The 21,455-nt window shown below is 47.2% G+C and overlaps 2 protein-coding genes across 6 annotated transcripts; one reads left to right on the top strand and one right to left on the bottom strand.

Moving 5' to 3' along the window:
• Window positions 1-1,672: 1,672 nt before the first annotated feature.
• Window positions 1,673-3,842, bottom strand: Ackr5 (atypical chemokine receptor 5). 2 transcript variants are annotated; one of them, XM_020163224.2, is made up of 2 exons: window positions 3,683-3,842; window positions 1,673-3,145 (listed from the first exon to the last, which is right to left on the bottom strand). In XM_020163224.2, exon 2 carries the CDS (start codon window positions 3,127-3,129, stop codon window positions 1,939-1,941), a length of 1,191 nt encoding a protein of 396 aa, XP_020018813.1. In that variant the 5' UTR covers window positions 3,130-3,145; window positions 3,683-3,842; the 3' UTR covers window positions 1,673-1,938. The 2 variants fall into 2 exon arrangements, with proteins under 2 accessions (XP_020018813.1, XP_073939802.1); XM_074083701.1 differs by having other exon boundaries at window positions 1,673-3,253; window positions 3,683-3,840.
• A 7,577-nt stretch (window positions 3,843-11,419) lies between these two features.
• On the top strand, window positions 11,420-20,856 carry Rdh16 (retinol dehydrogenase 16). Of its 4 annotated transcripts, XR_012450861.1 has the most exons (6): window positions 11,420-11,892; window positions 15,330-15,588; window positions 16,863-17,026; window positions 17,569-17,671; window positions 18,404-18,488; window positions 18,598-20,856. XR_012450861.1 is itself a non-coding variant. In XM_020163202.2 (5 exons), exons 1-5 carry the CDS (start codon window positions 11,580-11,582, stop codon window positions 18,435-18,437), a joined length of 873 nt encoding a protein of 290 aa, XP_020018791.2. In that variant the 5' UTR covers window positions 11,420-11,579; the 3' UTR covers window positions 18,438-20,856. The 4 variants fall into 4 exon arrangements, 2 of the variants coding, with proteins under 2 accessions (XP_020018791.2, XP_073939803.1); XM_020163202.2 differs by having other exon boundaries at window positions 18,404-20,856; XR_012450862.1 differs by lacking the exons at window positions 18,404-18,488; window positions 18,598-20,856 and having other exon boundaries at window positions 11,421-11,892; window positions 16,863-17,110.
• Window positions 20,857-21,455: the final 599 nt, after the last annotated feature.

The following is a 21,455-nucleotide window of genomic DNA, read 5'->3' as shown; positions in this document are numbered from 1 at the left end:
GAGATTGATACCAATGTGTTTGCACAGGAGGCAGACCTCTAGCAGGTAGGGAATGGTGTGGTCCATTTAGTCCCAGAGCATATGCCCAGGACCAGCTCAGTAAATGTGTGCTGAGCAAAGCAGACTTGTTGCAGTCAGCATAGCCAGTTTCCACTCTTCCCTTCCACTGGAGGAAAGGCTGTAAGGAAGTTTTCATACTGCCAGGGTGATAACTGGTCTCTGGTGACATGGGATGTGACAGATGTAAACTTAGATTTCCTCCAGAAAGCTTCCAAGAACAAGTAAGAGGAAGCAGTGATATGGGCATTAGGTCTTGACTTACTTTTTAGGTGGGGACAAGGGAGGAAAGTTTTCAATGAAATTTCTGCCTTGTTAGGTTACGCCTCTACTGCAGCCCCAAGCCACAACCCAGATTCCTGGTTCAAAAAGCTTTCAGCTCTGTGCCACTGAGCAGCTGCCTGTAACTTCAAACCTTTTCAGGTTTGGGCCCTGAGAGCAAAGGATGGAAGATAATGGCTTACCTCTGCACTCCTGACAAACCCGGTGTACAAGCACCCTTGAAGCAGGTGTATAATTCATCTGCTGACTACAGGTAGAGATTTCTAAAAGCAGAAAAGTTGTCTGTGGGTAAGGGAGTAGTTGTTCCAAGTGAGACATTGCAGGCACACTGGGTTCTTGAGCAGGACCAAAGAGTGATCACATCTGCAAGTCCTTCACTCTCCATGAGCAGATTAAGAGGCCAAGGATATAGAACTGGAAGGCAGAAACTAGCACCTGTTCTTAGGCTTTTACGTCACAGTTCTTCATGTTCATAGTCCTAGTTTCCCAGAGTGATAAGTGAACCTTTCCCAGAAGACCTGCTGTTCCCTATCTCATGTTAAACGTAAGTTGCTGGTGAGAAAATTATGAAGAGACTTGGCCAGGAAGAACTGGTTTAGTGCCAGAGTTTTGTCCTATGACAGAATTGAGAGAAATGTCCACTTTGGCCTTCCCTATCCCTGGGCAGGGGACAAAGGCCAGGGATGAGTGACTGTGAGCACCAGCTGCTGGCTACCCCTTGGTTGGCTCTCAGCATAGAAGTCTCTGATATTTTCCTATGATCTGGACAGAAAGGGAGAGATCAGGGTGGTGGTATTTCTGACAGCTCCATGTCTCCCTAGAAGATAGTGTCCTAGATCCAAAGATGGGAGGTTGGCTGGGAGGAACACTGAGGTGGGACAGTGCTTCTGTTTTGGGGGAGGAGGAGCAGGATGGACAAGGGGGAAGGGACAGTCTCTGCAAGGAAGTGGAGCTGTTTCCTGAATGGCTGAGGGTGGAGAGACTATCCTGCTGACCCAACTGCAGGGTGCTTGTCTCAGACCCAGCTTTACCCCACCCCTAAGGTTCCCATCCCCCTCCACTTATCACAGCACTGAGGATGCACAGCTAGGAAACGTCCTCCTGGTTCCTTGGCCTCTGGCCTCTTGTCCCCACAACCTGCATAGTGAGCTGGAAGATCAACAAGCACACAAACACAAAAGGAAAGTTCTGCAAGGTTCCTGTGGGGCTCATTCCTTCCGGCCAGGGTGATTTATGAAATGAGGGCATCTAGTTCCCTCTGCAGAGCATCCCTTTAGCCTCAGCTGCCTTCCTAAGCCCAGCTGGAAGTGCAGAGTTCTCAGAAATCCAGAGCCATGGGTGTCTCTATTATTTATTTCACCATTTTTTTTTCCTCATAGGGCTCCCTTTGACACAAGAACCAAAACAAATAGCGCAGCACCAACGAAAGACTTGTTCTCTATCCCTCCCACCCCTTCTTCCTCTTCCCACCTCAGTATTTTAAGATATACCCAAATTCCACACAAGTGCTCTAACCCTTCCCCACAAATTTTCCCCCTTCCCCTCAGGCCTTTAACCCTACTCATCCAATTGCAAGAGCCTGGCATTTACCTCAGCAGGCTATGCAATTGTAGAGTGCAGATTTGGAGGCAGAGAGGGGGTCTGGAAGTTCAGGATGGGGTGGGGGTGGGGCTCTGCTGCAGTAGGCAGGTTGCTCTCCTTGGTGATGATGATGGAGTGCTGGGTAAAAGAAGAAGAGGAAGCCCGTGCGCCCACCCTGGCCTGGTCCTTTGGAAGGTAACGGACCACAACGCTTAGCAGCCGGCCTCGGAAGCTTGAGCTGAGAAAGTTGTAGAGGATGGGGTTGGCGACACAGTGCAGCATGGAAAAGCAGTCAATGACATCGTAGAAGAAGTAGAGCAGATGAGCCAGGTAGCAATGGAGGGAGACGTGGGTCCCATGCAGAGTGAGCAGCAGCAGAGTCACATGGTAGGGCAGCCAGCAGATGACAAAGACGGCTATGTAGGCACACACCAGCAGGCAGTGGCGTCGGCCTTCAGGCTGTCCTTGCCTCCGGAGCCGGCAGGCCATTAGCACGTTGAAGACGGCAATGAGAGGGAAAGGCAGCAGGAAGCCCAAGACAGTGGTGGACAGGGCCACCACCAGGGACCATGTGCTGTACGTTTCAAAAGGTGCCATGAACAGGCACATGGGCTCAGAACCCTCTACCAGCTGGATGTGGACCACTTCAGGCAGTGGGATGATGGCCGAAAGGAGCCAGACGCCTGCACACATAGCTCGCCGCACTCGGTGCTGGTGGCGCTGCCAGAAGGGAGAGGCATTGGTGAAAGTGACATAGCGGTCCACGCTGAGGCATGTCAAGAAGAAGATGCTGCTGTACATGTTGGCAAAGTAAAAGTAATGAGTGAAGCGGCAGAAGAAGCTGCCCCAGAGCCAGGTGTAGTCCAGCGTGACCTCCAGCATCCACACAGGCAGGGACAAGACGATGCCCAGGTCTGCTATGGCCATATTGAGGATGTAGAGGTTCAGCAGCCCTGCCCGGCTTGGGTGGCGCCAGTTGACACATATCACCAGGAGGTTCTCCACTAGCCCAACCACAAAGATGGCCAGGTAGAGAACAAAGAGAACCACTCGCTTGGTGTCCTCGCTGAGCTCCACATGGCACTCAGACAAAGTGTGGTTGAAGAAGTAGAGCAGTTCCGTCCAATTGTGGATCTCCCCAAAGTCATCATCAGGCACCGCTGTGGGGCCTTCCAAAGGGCTGGACCCAGAGCTGGGTTTGACTGACATGAGGACCAGCTAATGTCTGTTGAGAAGAAGGGCAAGTTGGAAGAGAAAGGAGACCTTGAAAGCAGTCTATGTTCCCCAGGTAGAAGCCACAGGGACTAGGGGGCTTTGGGGATAGATTCTGGGGCTGAAGACATTAAAAAAAAAAAGAATGTTTAACATTCAAATTGTGACTTGCAGGCTTTGCACCAAGAGCAGAGAAACTTTGTGAAGGAATTTCAGTGCTAGAAGAGACCAGGACTGTTTGCACCCGACAACATTTCTTCCTAACCTTTCTCAGTCACACCTCACCTTAGTCCCAGGTGGTCTCCAACCACTTCTTTCAGGACATTTTACTCGTTGGTGCTTTGGAATAGGACTTCACTGGGGTCTCTTCTCTGTCTTGCTATTTAGACTGTATACATGGCTGGCACACACACACACACACACACACACACACACACACACACACACACACCTCAAATTCTTGCTCCAGGAGAATCTCAGGATCCTACAAAGAAACCATTTGTCTCCAAGCTTCTGACCCCTATCTTCCCTGAGAGAAGTTGACACTCACCTGAATTTCCCTTGGAAGCACCTCACCTCTTGGAGGTCCTGCAGATTAGGGCTGTTAGCTGCTAGGAAGCTAAAGGGACCGTGGTTGTTGGGCTGGCTTTGCTGCTGCCTTCAGGGCCGCCCTTCATCCAGGAAATAGCTCTCACTGGCCGAGGCTCTGTGGGAGAGGGCTGGAGTTTTTCCTGCGCTCCCCCAATCCAGCTAGAGGGGACGTCTCAGCAAAAGATGGAGTCAGGCTGCAAGCATTAAAACTCAGACCCTACACTCACTAGCTGTATGAATTGGCCACTTTAAGCCTCAGTTCTCTCCTCTGCAAAGTGGAGACAAGCATATATCTGCTAAAAAGGGATGTTGTGAGACTTAAATGAGCCATCAAGGTAAAGTGCTCCATTCAGAGCCAGCCATGGCAAAAATGTTCCAAAAATACTTCAATGCATACTTTCCTCTCTCCAAGCAGGCTGGGAGTCTCACTCTCCCTGTCTGTTTTGGTTCCTTAGGGTAGAATGGGGGTGGGGGAGGGGAGGGAAACAAATCTGAAAACCAGTTAGGCTTTTAATAACTCTGGCATCCCTACTGGGTCATGTTCACCCCTTAACAACACCACCAGGGTTTCCAGCTCCCTGTCTTCATTTTGTGATAAGAGGTGAGATCTGGGGAGAAGAATAGGCTGAATGTGGGAGGGAGCAGGGAGCAGCAACCAGCTTCAGGGTGACTTCTGGATGGAGAAGGAAAGAGAAGAGTATCATCTTCCCCAAGACCCCATTCTCTTCCATGAGAAGGTGTGGTGTGTGGCAGGAATGAGATAGGGAATGGGGTGTGCGGGAAGGACTGAAAGCTCATGACTGTTGATGACATCTCAGGTCAGCAAAGCTGCCTGCCTCTCAGTCACTTCAGTTACCTCCACTGATCCTCGAGGCACCTCTGGGGAGAGAGAATGGGCTTCTTTATATTCTTTGGGGCCCAAAGAGTTGCTTGTCATGCACAAGCCACACTGTGTACATGGCAGAGCCATTTGGACCTAGGTTCCTGTTTTGTAGGATATAGGGCCAAGGGTGTGTTGGTTGGAGGTGATTGAGAATAATCTACTTAATGGCATTGAAATTCTCATAACAAAATTAGCCATTTTAAAGAGTACATCCCCATTGTTATACAACTCTCATCTCTGTCTAGGTCCTAAACACTTTCATCATTCCAAAGGAAAACTCTCTACCTGTTAAATCACTCCTTACTCTTCCCTTCCTCCAGCCCCCTGGCAACCACTATTCTTTCTTTTTTTTGTTTGCAGTACTGGGGTTTGAACTCAGGGCCTCATGCTTGCTAAGGTACTCTACCCCTTGAGCCATGCCTCCAGGTCTCTCTCCCCTTTTTAAGTGGCAGTAAGACAAACTTTATTAAGCCCCTCAACTTTACTTCTCTTTCTCCTACCTAGTCTTGGTTCCACAGAGATGCCAGGTCCAGCAGACAGTAACGAGACCTACTTTGTGGCCAGCAGATGCATCTCTACTGATGGTAGAGGGTTTGCCCTCATCCTAGTGGTTACTACTGGGGAAGGGAAATTCCACAGGGTCCACAGCCACGTGCCACATGTGTGGCCAGCTGCTCCTCTTTGCTTTATTTATTTGCTTTTTTGTTTATTTATTTATTAGCAAGACAGAGCCTTACTATGTAGCCCAGACTGCACTCAAGTTTGTAATTCTCCTGCCTCGGTCTGCTGAGTGTTTAGATTACAGGCATGTACCTCTACGCCCCGCTCCTCTTTGCCTTATTTCTCTTCATGGTAAGTACTGCTGACCTTCAGGATGGACTCGTCAATTTAGCTACCCTTCACAAGGCTGGGGCAGCTTCATCTTGCTCTTGGGGTTGTGGGAGTTAACACTGGCATTGTTCTTGGAGACTTGGGCCCTGTTAGCCTGGGGCCCCCGGCAGTTGATGGTACTCTCGGGCTTGGTGCCCACAGGAAAACCTTCGCCAGTATGAGCAGGGCCTTCTTGCTGCAGTACAGAACTGGCCGGCGTGGATGCTTTTGGCAGCAATGAGCAATTCAGTCTGCTTCTTAAACAAGGTGTCCTTCATAGTGCTATTGATGTAGATGTGAGGCTGGGGAAATCCAGGATGCACAGTGTGTGGTGCCCTTGTGGCATTTCCTCTGCAACGCAGCATGGACTGCTGCCCTTCTTGTGCCAGTAGATCCCAAGGCTGGTGGTGGAGGGTCTGATCTTGAGCGTGGCTGATTCATTTTGCTCCCTGTCTCTATGTATTTACCTCGCCTGTACATTTACTATAAATGGAATCATACAACAGGTGACCTGTTGTGTCTGGTTTTTTCTCACTTGGCATGTTTCCATGGCTCATCTATATTGTAACTTGTGTCTGTGCCTCATTGTCTTTTATGACCAAGCAATGTTCCATTATGTGTACATACCACAATTTGTTTTCCCACTCAAGGAAGGGATTTTTAAAGTTTGCCAATTAATTTTTTTATTGTGGTAAAATATATGTAACATTTACTATTTTAACCATTTTTAGGAATACGGTTCAGTGACGGCATGAAGTGCCTTCACAGTTGTGTCACTAATACTCCATCTACCTCCATGGGAGGAGATATTTTTAATTTTGCACTTTTCTTAAACTTTCATCTGTTAGACCAATTCTACATCAAGAAATTTATCATGAGTTATAGCTATGTGAAGTGTGGTTTGCTTTGATTTTTCAGACAGTTTCTCTCTCTCTCTTCCTCTCCCTCTCTCCTTGATTTCTATCCTATTGGTATCTTTTTTCAGTAGGGAGCCTTCTGAGAATTTTCACTTCCCTTTGAGCCATGCAGGCAAGAGTTTTTTGCTAGAGCAAAGAAGACCCTCATGTGGTCTCTGTCCTCTCCCCGTGGACCACACTCATGGCCATTCCATTCCTCTGTCTCCTGGGTCTCTGAATCTTCCCTCCCCTGTGGAGACATCACTCTTGCCACCTCACCTCTGCCTGCTCCAACTGCTGCCTACGCCTACCACCCACTGTGCCTTTGCAGCAGGAGGAAGTCATGGAGGTTCCTTCTGCCAGAGGCTCAGAGGGAAAGCTATTCCCTCAGGAAGGAATAAAGTGAGAAACCTGCAGTTTCCATGTGAAGTTTTTTTTTTTTTTTCCCCCCGAGGGGGTGGGTAGGCAGCTGAAAAGAAAGAGATTAGGAGGAAGGGAAAGAAGGAGGGGCAGGAGGCTAGGTTCCTTGCCAACCTTGGAGGGAGGGGGTCACACGGTTTTGCTCTGAGCAGCAAGAGCAGCCCCTTTGAAACAATTCCTGGAAATTTACTCTTTCTTGCCCCACTGTTCGTTTTTTTCAAAAAATGTAGACAAGACATTATGATCAACAACTAGAAAGGAAGGAAGGTACCCGGGAGGAGATATCTAGACACAGAGATAAAGTCAGGCAGCTTCTCCAGTTGGGAGGGGGCAAAGGGCTTGTGTTTAAGTCTGGAGAGAGGGTGAGACAGGCTGTCCCAGGAACCCCCTGTCTTGTCTGACCTGTGTGACTGGGCAGGTGGATGGTGAAAAGGTCAAGGCTGAGGAGTCTGGCAATGACTGTACTCTCACAACCAGCATGAGCTTCTAGAAAGTCACTGAGTGGAGAAGCCAAGTCTGACTGTGAAGGTCACTCTGCCCTCTGGACTCATGATACAGCCTGTCTGTCCAGCAGCCCTGGAAAGGGGGCTCCCCAAAGAACAGTGCTCCCCTGCCCTTGGGTGTTGGTGCTCAATTCTTCCCTGCTCACTTACCCTTCAGGAGACAGAGTGGAGATATACCAGTTTGGGGATCAGACCAGATTCTGACACTATTCCACTGCTGAGTAGTGTAACTTTGGGCAAGTGACTTAACCTTTCTGGGTCTGAATTTCTTTGCATATAAAGTGAGGATAGTGATTCTTCTCTCCCAGATGAGATAGTACACATAAAGTGCTTGCCATAAGCCTGCCCTCTCGAATAAGAAAGGGTATAAGGAAGAAGAGAGCCCCTCTCTTTAGTCCCGCCACCACCAGTAACCACTTTTTCTCTGAATTGGATCAATGTAAACTTCCCCTTTGTTTAGTTGTCTGGAGTTGTGCTTCTTACACAGAAGGGTGGGGACATTCATAAATGCCACTCTGAGTCACCACAGAAGACAGAAGAAATATAGTAATAATAACATTAGGTGAATATTCACCATGTGTTAGACACAGTTTGTAAGGGACATTACTTCATTTAATCCTCATAAACAATTATGAGGTAGATACTACCATAGATGAGGAAACTGAGGCACAGAGAGTTAAATAACTTGCACAAGTCACTGCTAGTAGTTCAGTGAGCTCTCAGTGGGAAGCCCCTGTGAAGTACTATATAGTAAATTTTGTAAAGGGTGTGTGTGCATTTTTATGGGGACTTAGGTTCTCAAAGAGGCTCATGATGTCCAAAAAGGTCAAAAATGACTGCCCTTGAAAAGTTTCTCATGAACCTGAGCTAGGATGAAAAAGCAGAGTTGGGTTTCCACTTCTGGAAGAGACTTAACCCTGGGAATTCTGGGAAATTTCTTGAGTGAGGAAGCAAGCATCTCCTTCATGACACCTGAGCATTAGTGGTGTGGTCTGAGATGTCACTGAGATAGGGGAGATGAATCATCTTTGCTTATCACCCCCATTCTTCCACAAGACAACTGTTTACTTACTCTCTGATTTCCTGAGTGAGGAGGGGAGGGTGTAACATTAATCTAAGGAAGAGGAAGCTTGGAAAGCCTGATAAGAGACTGGAAGAGCCCATAGACCACCTTCCCCTCCCCCACACTGACACCACCTAGATACTTCCCAACATGCTGCCTGTCTTCTCCTTTGGTTTCTCATCTCTCTCCTAACTTCTGTAAGTCCTTTAGCTTCCCCTCTTGAACCCTGGCACTTCCCTCAGCCTCTATGTGGATGTCATGATCCTCTCTTTTCTAGAATTTTTCAGTTCCTGCTAACTTTTGTTGAGCACCTAATGTATGCTGGACAGAATTTCCCCTTGAATTCTCCAGTGCTATCTGAGATCTCAACTTCCTGTTTCCACCATTTTGATAAAATATGGATTCTTAGACTCCCAAAAGTTAGAGTTGGAAGGACTTGCCAAAGTCATCGTGATTCCTTTTCTTCATTATAAAGATGAGGACAACGGAGGCCTTAAGGATCTCATATTGTCAGCCAGTATAAGGAATACAGATGAAGGCAGAGAGTGAAACCAGGAATTACAACACCATCTACCCCAACATTCATTCACCTCTGCTAGATTTGAGGCATTGCCAAGTTCCAGAAACACAGGAAATGGTAAGTGTTAGTCCCCGTCCTCAGGGAGCTGTGACTCTACCAACGCTCTAGTGTTTTGCACGCTCAAGACACCACCCATTAGGACCAGGCGTGATTGTGCATGCCTGTAATTCCAGCTATGTGGGAGGCATTGGTAGGAGGATCACAGACCAAAATCTACCCTGGCAAAAGTGCAAAATCAGTTCTGAAAAATAATTAAAGCAAAAAGGGCTGGGGTGGTGGCTCAAGTGTTAGAGCACCTGCTTAAAAAGTGCAAGGCCCTGAGTTCAAACCCCAGTACTAAAAAAAAATAAACAAACAAATAAATAGATACACCATTCATATTGCTTTATTCGAATGAAACCATTGGTTAGGTTTAAACTGGAGTTTCTAGATGCAGTTTCTAGTTTCATTTTTCTTTCCTGAAAAAGATGCTGATTATTGAACCATTTTGTAATTTGAGCCTCAAAGTCTCTTCAGATCCTCAGCTTGCTCCACCCTCTCCTAAGCCTCTTTTCCTGGGGAGGAGGCCAGGTCCCCTCCAATGGACCTGAGCAGAATCTAGGCCCAGTACTGTCATAGTGCATGGGTGCCATGAGGAAAGCTATCAGTCCTTCTCTTTGCTGTCCTGGCCCTTCTGAGGAGCAGAGGACCGGTGACTTCCCCTTCCTTCTCCTCAGATCTTTGGGAAGGGTGTATCTTTTTAGGCTCGGGTTCCTCACCCTGTCTTAGAAAGGATCTATGTGCCCTAGAGGGCTAAGAACAGGTCTGCATAATAAACTTGATCTAGTCCTTGACCAGCCAAGAGTCTTCTTGTTTCCTTCCCTCCTGGAGGACTCTGTAGGGTGCTGCTGGGAGAGGGACACCCTTATGGTGAAGAGAATGGACATTACAAGAATGGGCTGGATTCTACAGTGGCAGATCCCAAGCCAACACCCGAGCCAAGACTGTAGTGCCCTAGACTAACCAGCAGGGAGCACAACTCTTCTCCGGCCATGGCTTCTACAGGAAACTTCTGTCCTTTCTCCTTACCTTCCCTTAATTAAAGAACAGAACTTTGCATAAACATGAACAGAATAAACCCTGGCTTCTTCTGTCCCTGCCCCTCTTCATCCTGCCCCCATGGGAAGTAGCATCTTCTACCTCACACTAGAGCACCGTCCCTCTCCATAGTCAGTAGCTGTAGGTCAATTTCTGGCCCTGTCTCTGCTCTCCTGAGGAAAAGCTCCCCCCTATGTGGCCACACTCGATACCCACTGAACTAACACCTTCCCAGCAGTTAGGGCTCAGGGCCAAGGTTCAAGACACCCTGCTGTCCCTGTGGCCCTTGTTCAAGTAAGTCTTTTCTACTTTTAGACTCTCAGTGTGTGCAGAGACCAGATTCTAGATGTGTGATCAGACAGGAGAGTCCCAAGAGCAGGAGGGCAGAAGGCAATGAGACAGGTGCCTAGGGCTGGTGTTCTGAAACAACTCAGTCCTAGTCTATGAGGACTGACACCAAGGTGCCATGAGATGTAAGAAAGAGAGGTGGGCAGATCTAGGGTACAATTTATTGGGGACTTATTGACAGACACATGGTTCTGAATGGCAACAAGACCAGTTGGATCCTTGCAATTTGGGTCAGAAAGTGAGGCCTATATATGGGTTAGGACAAAAGTGGCTTCGTTCTAGCTAAAAATCACCTAATTTATCTTAAGCTGGTATCAAGGAGTCAGTCACATCCCTGGAGGGACCAATTGCAAAGCTCCATATACTGCTCTAAAGCTTTTGTCTGTTTATAGTTTGCTGGGAAACTCTGCAGGAAAAATGGGCTAGGGTGATTCTGGGACAGTCATGGCAGTTACAACTCAAGATGGCTACAGTGATGTCAAACTGTAGCCATACAACTGGGGAAAGAGCATCTTCAGGAGGTGAAAGTTTCTATTCCCCCTTGTCAACAGCTCTGGAAGTTTGATTCCCTTCCCATTAACTTTCTTTTTTATTTTCTTTGATTCTGAGGTTAGACTCCCTGTTTTGGGGTCCCCCTGTCCCTCTTTCCAGAAAACTACTATGCCAGGAGAGCACCTAAGTCCACTCCTTTGGCCTTTTTCTGTGCCTGGAGAGAATGGCAGTGATTTAGTTTTCGGAGGCATGACTCTGGGTGCTGAGCTTAATGAGGAAACTCACATTCAGAGAGGGATTCCAAGGGTGGAGTCCCAAGAACTACGTGTGTTCAGAAAGTCCGTGGCAAATGTTGGCATGCAAGGCACACAGAGGCAGTCTGAGCCTGGAACCTGACCAGAGTGGAGTGTGTGGCCACAGAAAGTCAGAGAGGAATAAACGGACTAGTCAGCTATGTTTTCCTTGAGGACAGGACGTGAGATATCCAAGGACATTTTTTTATCAGTCTGATTGAAAGCAGTCAAAAAAAAGCAGTCCAAAGAGCAAAGAGGTGGGGCAAGAGTAAAAAAAAAAATTCCAGTGATCAGGGAGGAGAGTGAGGACTCCATGCCAGAGGCCTGCAGGCTGCTGTGCTTACACAGCTCTCCTCCATCCTCCTGTCTGAACACAGACCGTGCTCATTTTGCCCTAGTGTGTCTGTGCCTGTCCTGTCCTCTTCAAAGCCATGTGGCTCTACCTGGCAGGCCTTGTGGTCCTGTACCACCTTCTGCGCTGGTACCGGGAGAGGCAGGTGGTGAGCCACCTGCAAGACAAGTACGTCTTCATCACAGGCTGTGACTCAGGCTTCGGAAACCTGCTGGCCAGACAGCTGGACATGAGAGGCATGAGGGTGCTGGCTGCATGTCTGACAGAAAAAGGGGCCGAGCAGCTGAGAAATCAGACATCAGGCAGACTGGAGACGGTGATACTGGATGTCACCAAGACAGAGAGCATTGTTGCAGCCACCCAGTGGGTGAAGGAGCGTGTGGGGAACAAAGGTACCACCCAGATTCCTGCCTGTGTCTGTTGGTTTCTTCTCTGAGTGTGAAGGGAACACCTCCTGTGTGCTCCATGGCAAAACTCCTTAAGGGTTTGGGGAGACTTGAATTATTACCAGCTTCCTTCTCCCCAGCTTGTCAACTTGAGCCCCATCTCTCTCCAGTGTTCCTCCATCTTTGGAGCAATCTAGTCTTGGTGACAGGGAATCCTGGTGAGAATTTGCCCTACAGAGATCCTTTCTGTCCTCTGCCCCTGTTTCTAAACAGAAGCTCTGGATTGCTGGATGCTGAGCTGGTTAGGGATAGAGAGTCTTTCCAGAGCTGCAGTGTCTAAGTCGCTGGAGCGATGCTGGAGCCACTCATGACTCGGCACTGTAACGACTTCCGATCAACCACCTATCATCATTCCCATGTTCAGAGCAGGACAGGCAGGCTAAGGATTGATTTAGGAAAGTCACAAACTAGGAGGGAGTCACTTTTTCTTTCTTTCACTACATTGTTTTGTCTGTTATTATGGGATTAAAAAAGGAACGTTGATTTCTTTTATCTAAGAATAAACAAAAAATATGATTCTTAAAAATGCTGGAATGTGCTGGGCACCAGTGGCTTACACCTGTAATCCTAGCTACTCAGGAGACAGAGATCCGGAAGAGTGTAGTTCAAAGCCAGCCCCGGGCAAATAGCTTGCAAGACTCTATCTTGAAATAAAACACCACAAAGAAAGGCTAGCAGAGTGGCTCACGCAGTAAGAACACCTGCCTTGCAAATGGGTCCTGAACTCAAAGCCCCAGTACTACAAAAGACAAAAAATGCTGAAATGTGTAAAATCACAACAAAACCAATATGATCTTAGCCAGAGAGAGAAATGCTATTAACATTTTGACCTGCGTGCAATTATATTTTGTTCATAGTTTTGTGCATTCTTTTCACTTAGAAAAGAGAAACAGTTTTACCACCTAATGAAATTTTCTTTTTTTTTTTTTTACTTTTTTTTATTGTTTTATTATTCATATGTGCATACAAGGCTTGGTTCATTTCTCCCCCCTGCCCCCACCCCCTCCCTTACCACCCACTCCACCCCCTCCCTTACCACCCACTCCGCCCCCTCCCTCTCCCCCCCATCCCCTCAATACCCAGCAGAAACTATTTTGCCCTTATTTCTAATTTTGTTGTAGAGAGAGTATAAGCTATAACAGGAAGGAACAAGGGTTTTTGCTGGTTGAGATAAGGATAGCTATACAGGGAGTTGACTCACATTAATTTCCTGTGCCTGTGTGTTACCTTCTAGGTTAATTCTTTTTGATCTAACCTTTTCTCTAGTTCCTGGTCACCTTCTCCTACTGGCCTCAGTTGCTTTTAAGGTATCTGCTTTAGTTTCTCTGCGTTAAGGGCAACAAATGCTAGCTAATTTTTTAGGTGTCTTACCTATCCTCACCCCTCCCTTGTGTGCTAAAGCTTTTATCATGTGCTCAAAGTCCAATCCCATTGTTGTGTTTGCCCTTGATCTAATGTCCACATATGAGGGAGAACATATGATTTTTGGTCTTTTGGGCCAGGCTAACCTCACTCAGAATGATGTTCTCCAATTCCATCCATTTAGCAGTGAATGATAACACTTCGTTCTTCTTCATGGCTGCATAAAATTCCATTGTGTATAGATACCTCATTTTCTTAATCCATTCGTCAGTGGTGGGGCATCTTGGCTGTTTCCATAACTTGGCTATTGTGAATAGTGCCGCAATAAACATGGGTGTGCAGGTGCCTCTGGAGTGACCTGTGTCACAGTCTTTTGGGTATATCCCCAAGAGTGGTATTGCTGGATCAAATGGTAGATCAATGTCTATCTTTTTAAGTAGCCTCTAAACTTTTTTCCAGAGTTTACATTCCCACCAACAGTGTAAGAGGGTTCCTTTTTCCCCGCATCCTCGCCAACACCTGTTGTTGGTGGTGTTGCTAATGATGGCTATTCTAACAGGGGTGAGGTGGAATCTTAGTGTGGTTTTAATTTGCATTTCCTTTATTGCTAGAGATGGTGAGCATTTTTTCATGTGTTTTTTGGCCATTTGAATTTCTTCTTTTGAGAAAGTTCTGTTTCGAAAATTTCTTCAAATAATAGTATTTAATGATTTAGAGTATTTTACCCTTTGACATAGCTCTACTTAATATAAACATACCTACTAGTCAGATATTAAAATTGTTTCATACATTTTTGTTTGGTTGGTTTGGTTTTTTTGAGTCGGGGTCTTGCTTTGTAGCACAGGCTGGGCTCCAACTTGTGATCTTTCTGCCTCACCTTCCCTAATGCTGGAACCACAGCGTGCACAACTGTGTCTAGCTCATTTCCTACATTTCTTGTCATAAAGGCCATCTTGGTAAACTTCTATTTACTTACATTTCTCTAAACACATATGTACTTGGGTTTCTAGAAATAAAATACCTTGGTGAAAAAAATATGTGTCCCTATAAGGGCAAGGCATGTTTCTGAGAAGAGGAAGAACATGGTATCCTGGGCCAATTCTTTCAGATCAATAGCATCATCCTTTCCCTAAATCAATTGTTGTAGAAACGCCGCTTAGTCCTAGATCTGGTGTTTGGTCTTTCAGAGCAATTACCCAAAGGTCAGTGAACTGGGGGCTAAGAGGATGAGTGAGGGCGGCCCTCTGGCTGGGTGGGAAGAGAGGATGTTGTTTTCTGGGGCAGAAGGAGGAGCTTGTGTGTTGTAGGCAGGGTGAGGCAGCCTTATCTCTTTCCTAAGGCTGCCCTTTGGGTTTTGCAAGTGCTGCTTCAGGATAGTTGCTCAATATTGATCCTGGAGGTTTCAAGGCCTGGTTTTTGAGGACAAACACATCACTGTTTTCCAAATTCTCCCCCAACAAGGACTTCAGGTCTCCATTTTAACCAAATCTTACCCAGATATTAGCCTTGCCTCTCCTTTTCTTTTTGTCTTTTTCTCTGTTCCCTCTTCCTATTTCTCCCTCTCTCCTGTCTTTCTTTTCTCTTGGTAGATAAGAGGGAGCACTCAGCGTAAGCTGCTCAGAAAAATCTAAAAATGAAGGTGAAAGAATAAAATGCCTGCAAGGATGACATTAAGTTATTGAAAACCCCATCATAGTTTCCATGTTTGCAGAGTAATAGATGAACATTATTTCTTCAACATCTGTTCTTACACTTACCAAATATGAGGTGATTGCCTGTTACCTTGAAGGCAGTGAGTTGGGCGATGAAGAACCAAACAAAGAGGAGAGCCTCAATTCTGTCAGCCAGCAGCTTCCAGGATCTGTACCCCTAACCCTACAGATACCATGTTGTTATTTTCCCTATCCTACTCCCCATCTAACACCGGTCAGAATGTTCTCCATCTGTTGACATATAAATTTAAGACACAACTATGTCCACACTGCACAAATGTAACACAGTATGACTCTCATCTTCTCCAGGACTCTGGGGCCTGGTGAACAATGCTGGCATCTGCAGTCCTACTGGTCCCAATTTATGGCTGAACAAAGAGGACTTCGCAAAAATCCTCAATGTGAACCTATTGGGGATGATCGAAGTGACTCTGAACATGATACCCGCGGTGAGGAAGGCGAGGGGCCGTGTGGTCAATGTCTCCAGCGTCATGGGTCGGGTAGCATTTTTTGGTGGTGGCTATTGCATCTCCAAGTGTGGTGTGCAGATCTTCTCGGACTCTCTCAGGTATTGGACAAGGATGGTAGGGGTTTTGTTTAATCACAGCCTTACAGGCCCCATACTGGAGAGCTCTCTCCTTCTGGTTTTTGTGACTCTCACTCACCTCCCCTTTTCTGGATCATTCATTGGGAACAACCCTCCCATGTCTTAGGTCTAGGGAAGGGCCCCAGACCTGAGTTCAGTTAAACTTACTTTGCTTTGGAGGAGGGTTCACAGTTGGAAAGTCTCTGGGGCAGAATTTGAGCCCCAGATAATTTGATCCCAGATCCCAGACCTATGAGCTCTGTGATATTCAGCTTCAGGCAGTCCTAGAGGTGGGTGGAGCATCTTGCTCGATTCAACAGGTATGTATTGAATTCTTGTCTGAGTGTACAATAAATGAACCCTTGCATCATAAAGTTTTATCCCTGATCAAAAAACTGGCAGCCAAAAAGGAAGAAGGATGAGACATATGGTGTCGTTGTTGCTCTCCCATAGAGTGGTTGTGACTAAGTCAGCCATGGTGACCATGGTAGTCACCAGATTTGTGACAGGTCATGCAGAAGGGGCCTGAGCTGAAGGTTGAAGATCTGAACTAACAGCCTGGTAAGGAAGGGTAGAAAGAGCTTCCTGGGTGACAAAATGTCCTCAGCCCAGACCCAGTGTGTGCTTTACTGACTGCCTGTGTTGCTAGGTTCCCCCTGAGAAGGGGATAAGGCCAGGACCGGCAGGAGGGAGACTGGGCAGGTGGGTTTGTGGAGGGCCTGACAGACCTGAACAGGCATATAATTCATGCTGTTGGCAGGGCAACGCTGAAAGGGATTGAATCAGAGAAGTCACTCTGGCCAATCAGCATCCAGGTACCATGCTGACCACAGAGTGGATGGATGGTGCTCTGAGTGTGGGGAGCTACGACTGCAGGCAGAGAGATGCTCTCTAGAACACAGTTGCAGGAACACAGCCGTGAGCTGGCCTGAAAGCTTCCCAGGACAGGAGGGGAGAAAAAGAGGGTCCAAGGAATGTGGAGAAGGTGACATGGGCAAAGCCTGGCAATCCAATGACAGACTCTTAATTGGTACCTGGGAACAGAATAGGTAGGAGTTAGAGCAGTGAGCTGGTATATGTAAAATACTTGGAACAATATTCAAATACACAGAGGCAATATTTATAACTTTTAGTCCCAGCTTTTGAGCTTTTCTCTACCCAGTCTTAATGTTGGAATGTTATTGTATTATTTATTGTTTTTTTTTTTCCCTCCAAAGACCTCTAAAGTCTTTGCTATCTGTCTGTCTGCCTTGCAGGAGGGAGCTCTCCTATTTTGGGGTGAAGGTGGCTATTATTGAGCCTGGCTACTTCAAAACTGCCATGACCAAAGGTGATAGTTGGGTTCTATACTTCAAGGAGCAATGGGGCAAGACCAGCACGGAGGTTAAGGAGATCTATGGCGAGAACTTCCTGGCATCCTGTGAGTGAGCTGTGGACGATGGGAAGAGAAGCAAACTCGCATGAAGAATCTTTGATCTAATATTAGTGCCTCCAACAGCATGAGGTCTGCCCCAGCTCTGTATCCTTATAAAGTGGGGACCTTTAGCCCATTTCCTTTGGTGCTGTGTGGGCAACTGTTCACCTAAGAAAAGGTCCTGGGAAGTTATTTCATCTGAACCCCTCATTATCATGATGACAAAAGTGAAGCCAGAGAGGGGAGACACTTGAGTGTTTATGCCACCTGGCATGAGAGCTGCTTTCCACATGCTTGGGTTTGTTTTTGAGAGAGCCCTTCAATTTATGCAGCCCAGGCATTCCTGGGAACAGAGGCAGAGGTGGCTTATATGGGACAGTGTTCCTTGAGGAGGGTTGTGGCACTTCCTGGGAAATTTGAGTAGATTAGGTTTGGGGCATAGGGGTGGGAGGCATGAATTCTTAGAGAAATTTCCCTCGCTATGTTGATCTCAGAGCAGAAGTGGTGAGAAGTGGAAGTAGACCTGAATCACTTCTCATTCTATACAGACCTGAAAATTGTTGCAGCATTGGACCAACATTGCAGTGAGGACCTGTTCTTAGTAACAGACTGCATGGAGCATGCGTTGATTTCCTGTCACCCCCGCACAAGGTACTCATCTGGCTGGGATGCCAAGCTCTTGTACATCCCCATGAGCTACCTGCCCACCTTCCTGACAGATACCATATTCTACTGGAGATTCCCAAAGCCGGCCAAAACCCTGTGAATCCAACATTTAAGTGCATGGTTGAGGGAAATTGGGTACTGCATGAAACAGGGGATACCTCCAGGGAAGGGAAAATAGGGTGAAGGGCTACAGTTCTCATGTCACAAGGGCACCTATTCCACCTTCTGCATCCAAAGAATTCTGTTGATATGTTACTCAAGACTGGAGAAGTTAGGAAGAAAGAGCCAAGGAACCCTGCTGAGGAATAGGGACTCAGTCAAACTCACTGACGCCCAGTTGACTTAGGCAGCTACCCAAGACACTGAGCATCATGGCTAACAAACCTGGGAGGGGGTAAACAGGTGGGAGGATGCTTAGCCGACACTTTCCTGTCTCCTGCCCTCCTCCTTAGAGTATGCATTAGCCCTGGCTAGTCTGCACTCTCCCTCAGCATGGAATGGCCTAGAGGAAAATTAGCACTCCTCCTCTGAAATCACCTGTGCCCATGTGTGGGGTGGGAGGGCCACCACCAGCAAATCATTCCCCTCAGGCTTTGGGTGCCAATAGCAGGGATTGGTTGGGAGGTGGTACCCCAGTAGGAATCCTGGCAGAGGACACAGAAGTCAATCTTGTATTTGTCTTGAAATCATGGCTTTCTTTTGATTACATTTGTTTAGAATAAAGGTTGAAAAGTTCACCTGTGCCCAGTGATTTGAATGTGACCTGGAGGAGCACTCCCAGTGTGGGCCACGGGGAGGAAGAGTAAGGCACCTTCATGGATATGAGGGGAGAAGAGGAAAGGGAAGCCCTGAGGAGGGTTTGAAGAGGGAAATTGGATTACCCCGCCCTGTCTCAGACTTTCCTGTTACAGAGGTGAGGTGAGGAGCAAAAGGAGAGATCCAGAAGGTACTGGCAGGCCCCAGATCACTTTCCTGGGGAACTGGAACCCTCCTCCTCTCACCAGCACCTTCCCTGCAACCCTCAGTGACCCACCCTTTGAAGTCATTTCAGTTCTGTCCGGTGCCATTCCTTAGGTCCCCCATCTCTGTTCCCCTTCTATACCTCTCCACTGGCATGGAGTGAGACTCACATCTGGACCCTGGCTTTCACTTTCTGCTCAGGTGCAAGAATGCCTTTGAATGATCCCTGACTTCCTGAGACCTGGCGCTATATGTTGTCAGTATTGTGACGATCTTCCCAAGTGTAGGCTGAACACAGAATGTGTTTGCAAAGAGTGGCAGAGATTCCTGGACTGCGTACAAATTTAAGTTGGGGGTTAGTACTTTAGTTTTCTTCCATCAATATAAAAATCAAGTATATTGGTGGTGCCTACCTATAATCCCAGTTACTCAGGAGGTGGAGGTAGGAAGATCAAGAGTGAGACCCTCTCTGAAAAACAAACTAAAAGCAAAAGGACTGAGGCTGTGGCTCAAGTGGTAGAGTGCTTGCTTAGCAAATGCGAAGCCCTGAGTTTAATCTCTAGTATTGCCAAAAAGTTGAGAATATGGAGACTTTACGGACCCTGATATAGTTGAACAATAACCAGTGTTCACTGTGAAAACAGAAAGTGATAGTCATTGTTGCAGGTCCATTTATTTAATTTTTTTCTATTTATTTATTTTGTGGTACTGGGTTTGAATTCAGGGCTTCATGTTTGCTAGGCAGGTGCTCTACCACTTGAGCCACACCATCAGCCCTTTTTTCTCTGGTTATTTTTGAGATAGGGTCTTACTTTTTGCCCAGGCTGGCTTGAACCATGATCCTTCTGTTTTATGTTTCCTCCTGTAGCTGGATGATAGGCACTCACCACCATGCCCAACTATTGTTTAAGATGGGGTTTCACAAAGTTTGGCTGGCCTGGAACAGTAATCCTCCCAATCTCAGCCTCCAAGTTACTAGGATTACAATTACAGTCATGAGCCACTGATATCCAGCCTATTCATTTAAGTTTTAACCAATACATAAAACAATAAAGTTGTACATGTCACACAATGTTTCAAGAGTCACTCATTTTAAAACTTGTAGTGAGTGTGGCAGCTGAATGTTGAAAAAACAAGAATGATCAAGGGTTGCTCTTGTGCCAGCTTGTTCAAGGTCAATCCATGTTGTCCCCTCAAAAGCAGAGCAAGAGTTAATATTCACTCTGAAGCCTCCTGGATTTTATAACCCTCTCTGCTTGCACACACACACACAGCCCTTCTCCCACACAGGAAGCCCTCACCTCACACACAAAACACACTGAACTAAAACCCACTCTTGTCAACTCACTCATAGCTGGATGGAGTAGGTATCCCAGAGGTTTGGACTCACCCTGCAGAGTCTTCTCCAGAGGGCCAGAAGACTGTGAGGGTACAAGTCCCTGAACACCCTGAGGGGCTCCACTGGTGGGGTGGCACTCAGGTCAGACCCATGTCTCCAAACATGGACTGTGACTTAAGGGCAACAACTTGGTCATGTTTGAACAGCAATGGCCTTAAAAGGAAGTGCGGTAGAAAGCAGTCCAAGTCCTTATCCCAGACCCTTGTCAGAGCCCTCCTTTCCTGCTCCTTGTAGTTTTCTTTCCTGGTTGAGGTTGGACCACCAGTGGACCTCCATAGGGACTGGAGCCCAAGTCATCACAGTGCACAGTATACCATAAAAGGCTCCCTTCTTCCTTCCCTTTGCTGCCCTGGCTGTCTGTAGGTCATTGAGTCCCAGTCTTATGTCTCCAACTCTTCATCTTTGGCCCCTTCAGGACATGAGTATCCTTTCATTTCTGGGTCCCCAGCCCAAACTGGGTAGGGGCTGCTGGCCTGCAGAGTTGGAAACAGGTTTATACCATGAGCCTCCCCGCCAACTTCCTATCCTGTCCAACTCTGCTTTTCATCTGTGCCTCCCCTTCTGCAAAAATCCCATCTTGCATGGAGAAAGGGGAGTTGGTGGGGCCACCTTGATGCTGAGAGAGTGGTTACCATGTGGCTAAGCTGGAATCTCCTGGAGTCCTGATCCCAACAGGTGGTTCTGCCCAGGTGCTGCCGGTACGACCAGGGGACATGAGTGTCCAGAGCGTGCAGGTGCTCAGAATTGCAGTCCTGGCACCAGGACAAGGCCACTCTATCCAGGACACTGACAGGGAGAAATCTCAGTAGAGGGACTGTGAGGGTGGGGAGGGGTGGGGGAGTCTCCATGTAGTAAGTACCTCTCTTCTGCCCATTGGCTCCAGGTGAGGGAGTCTCGCCAAGACTCCTCTTCTCTCTGTTCTTTGGAGTGTCCAGGGACTGCTCCAGACTGTGGAGTGTTCTAGAAAGCCCCTACGTCCAGCAAGAGTCCATACTTCTGTCAGGATGACTCAGAGAGGAGCAATAGATGTGAAGATTGGGAAATGTCACTGTGCATGGATGGACTTTGGGAATTCACAGTTGAAAGAACTTGTGGTCACTGAGAAAAAAATCTGCAATTTTCTCCAGCAAGAAACCCTGAGCAGAGAGGTAGGGGAGTATAAAAAAAAACTTTCAGAAAGACAGTAGTCATGGAGCAAACTGAGGACTCCATACCAGAGGCCTGCAGGCTACGCTACCTATACAGTTCTCTGTGTTATTTCCCATCCTCCCATCAGAACACAGGCCAAGCTCATTTTGCCCCAGTGTGTCTGTGCCTGTACTCTGCAAAGTCATATGGCTCTACCTGGCAGGTCTTGTGGTCCTGTATTACAAGTATGTCTTCATCACAGGCTGTGATTTGGGTTTTGGA

Source organism: Castor canadensis, chromosome 8 (assembly GCF_047511655.1).
Source record: "Castor canadensis chromosome 8, mCasCan1.hap1v2, whole genome shotgun sequence".
Classification (NCBI taxonomy): Eukaryota; Metazoa; Chordata; class Mammalia; order Rodentia; family Castoridae; genus Castor; species Castor canadensis.
This window is presented reverse-complemented; position numbering and strand designations above follow the sequence as displayed.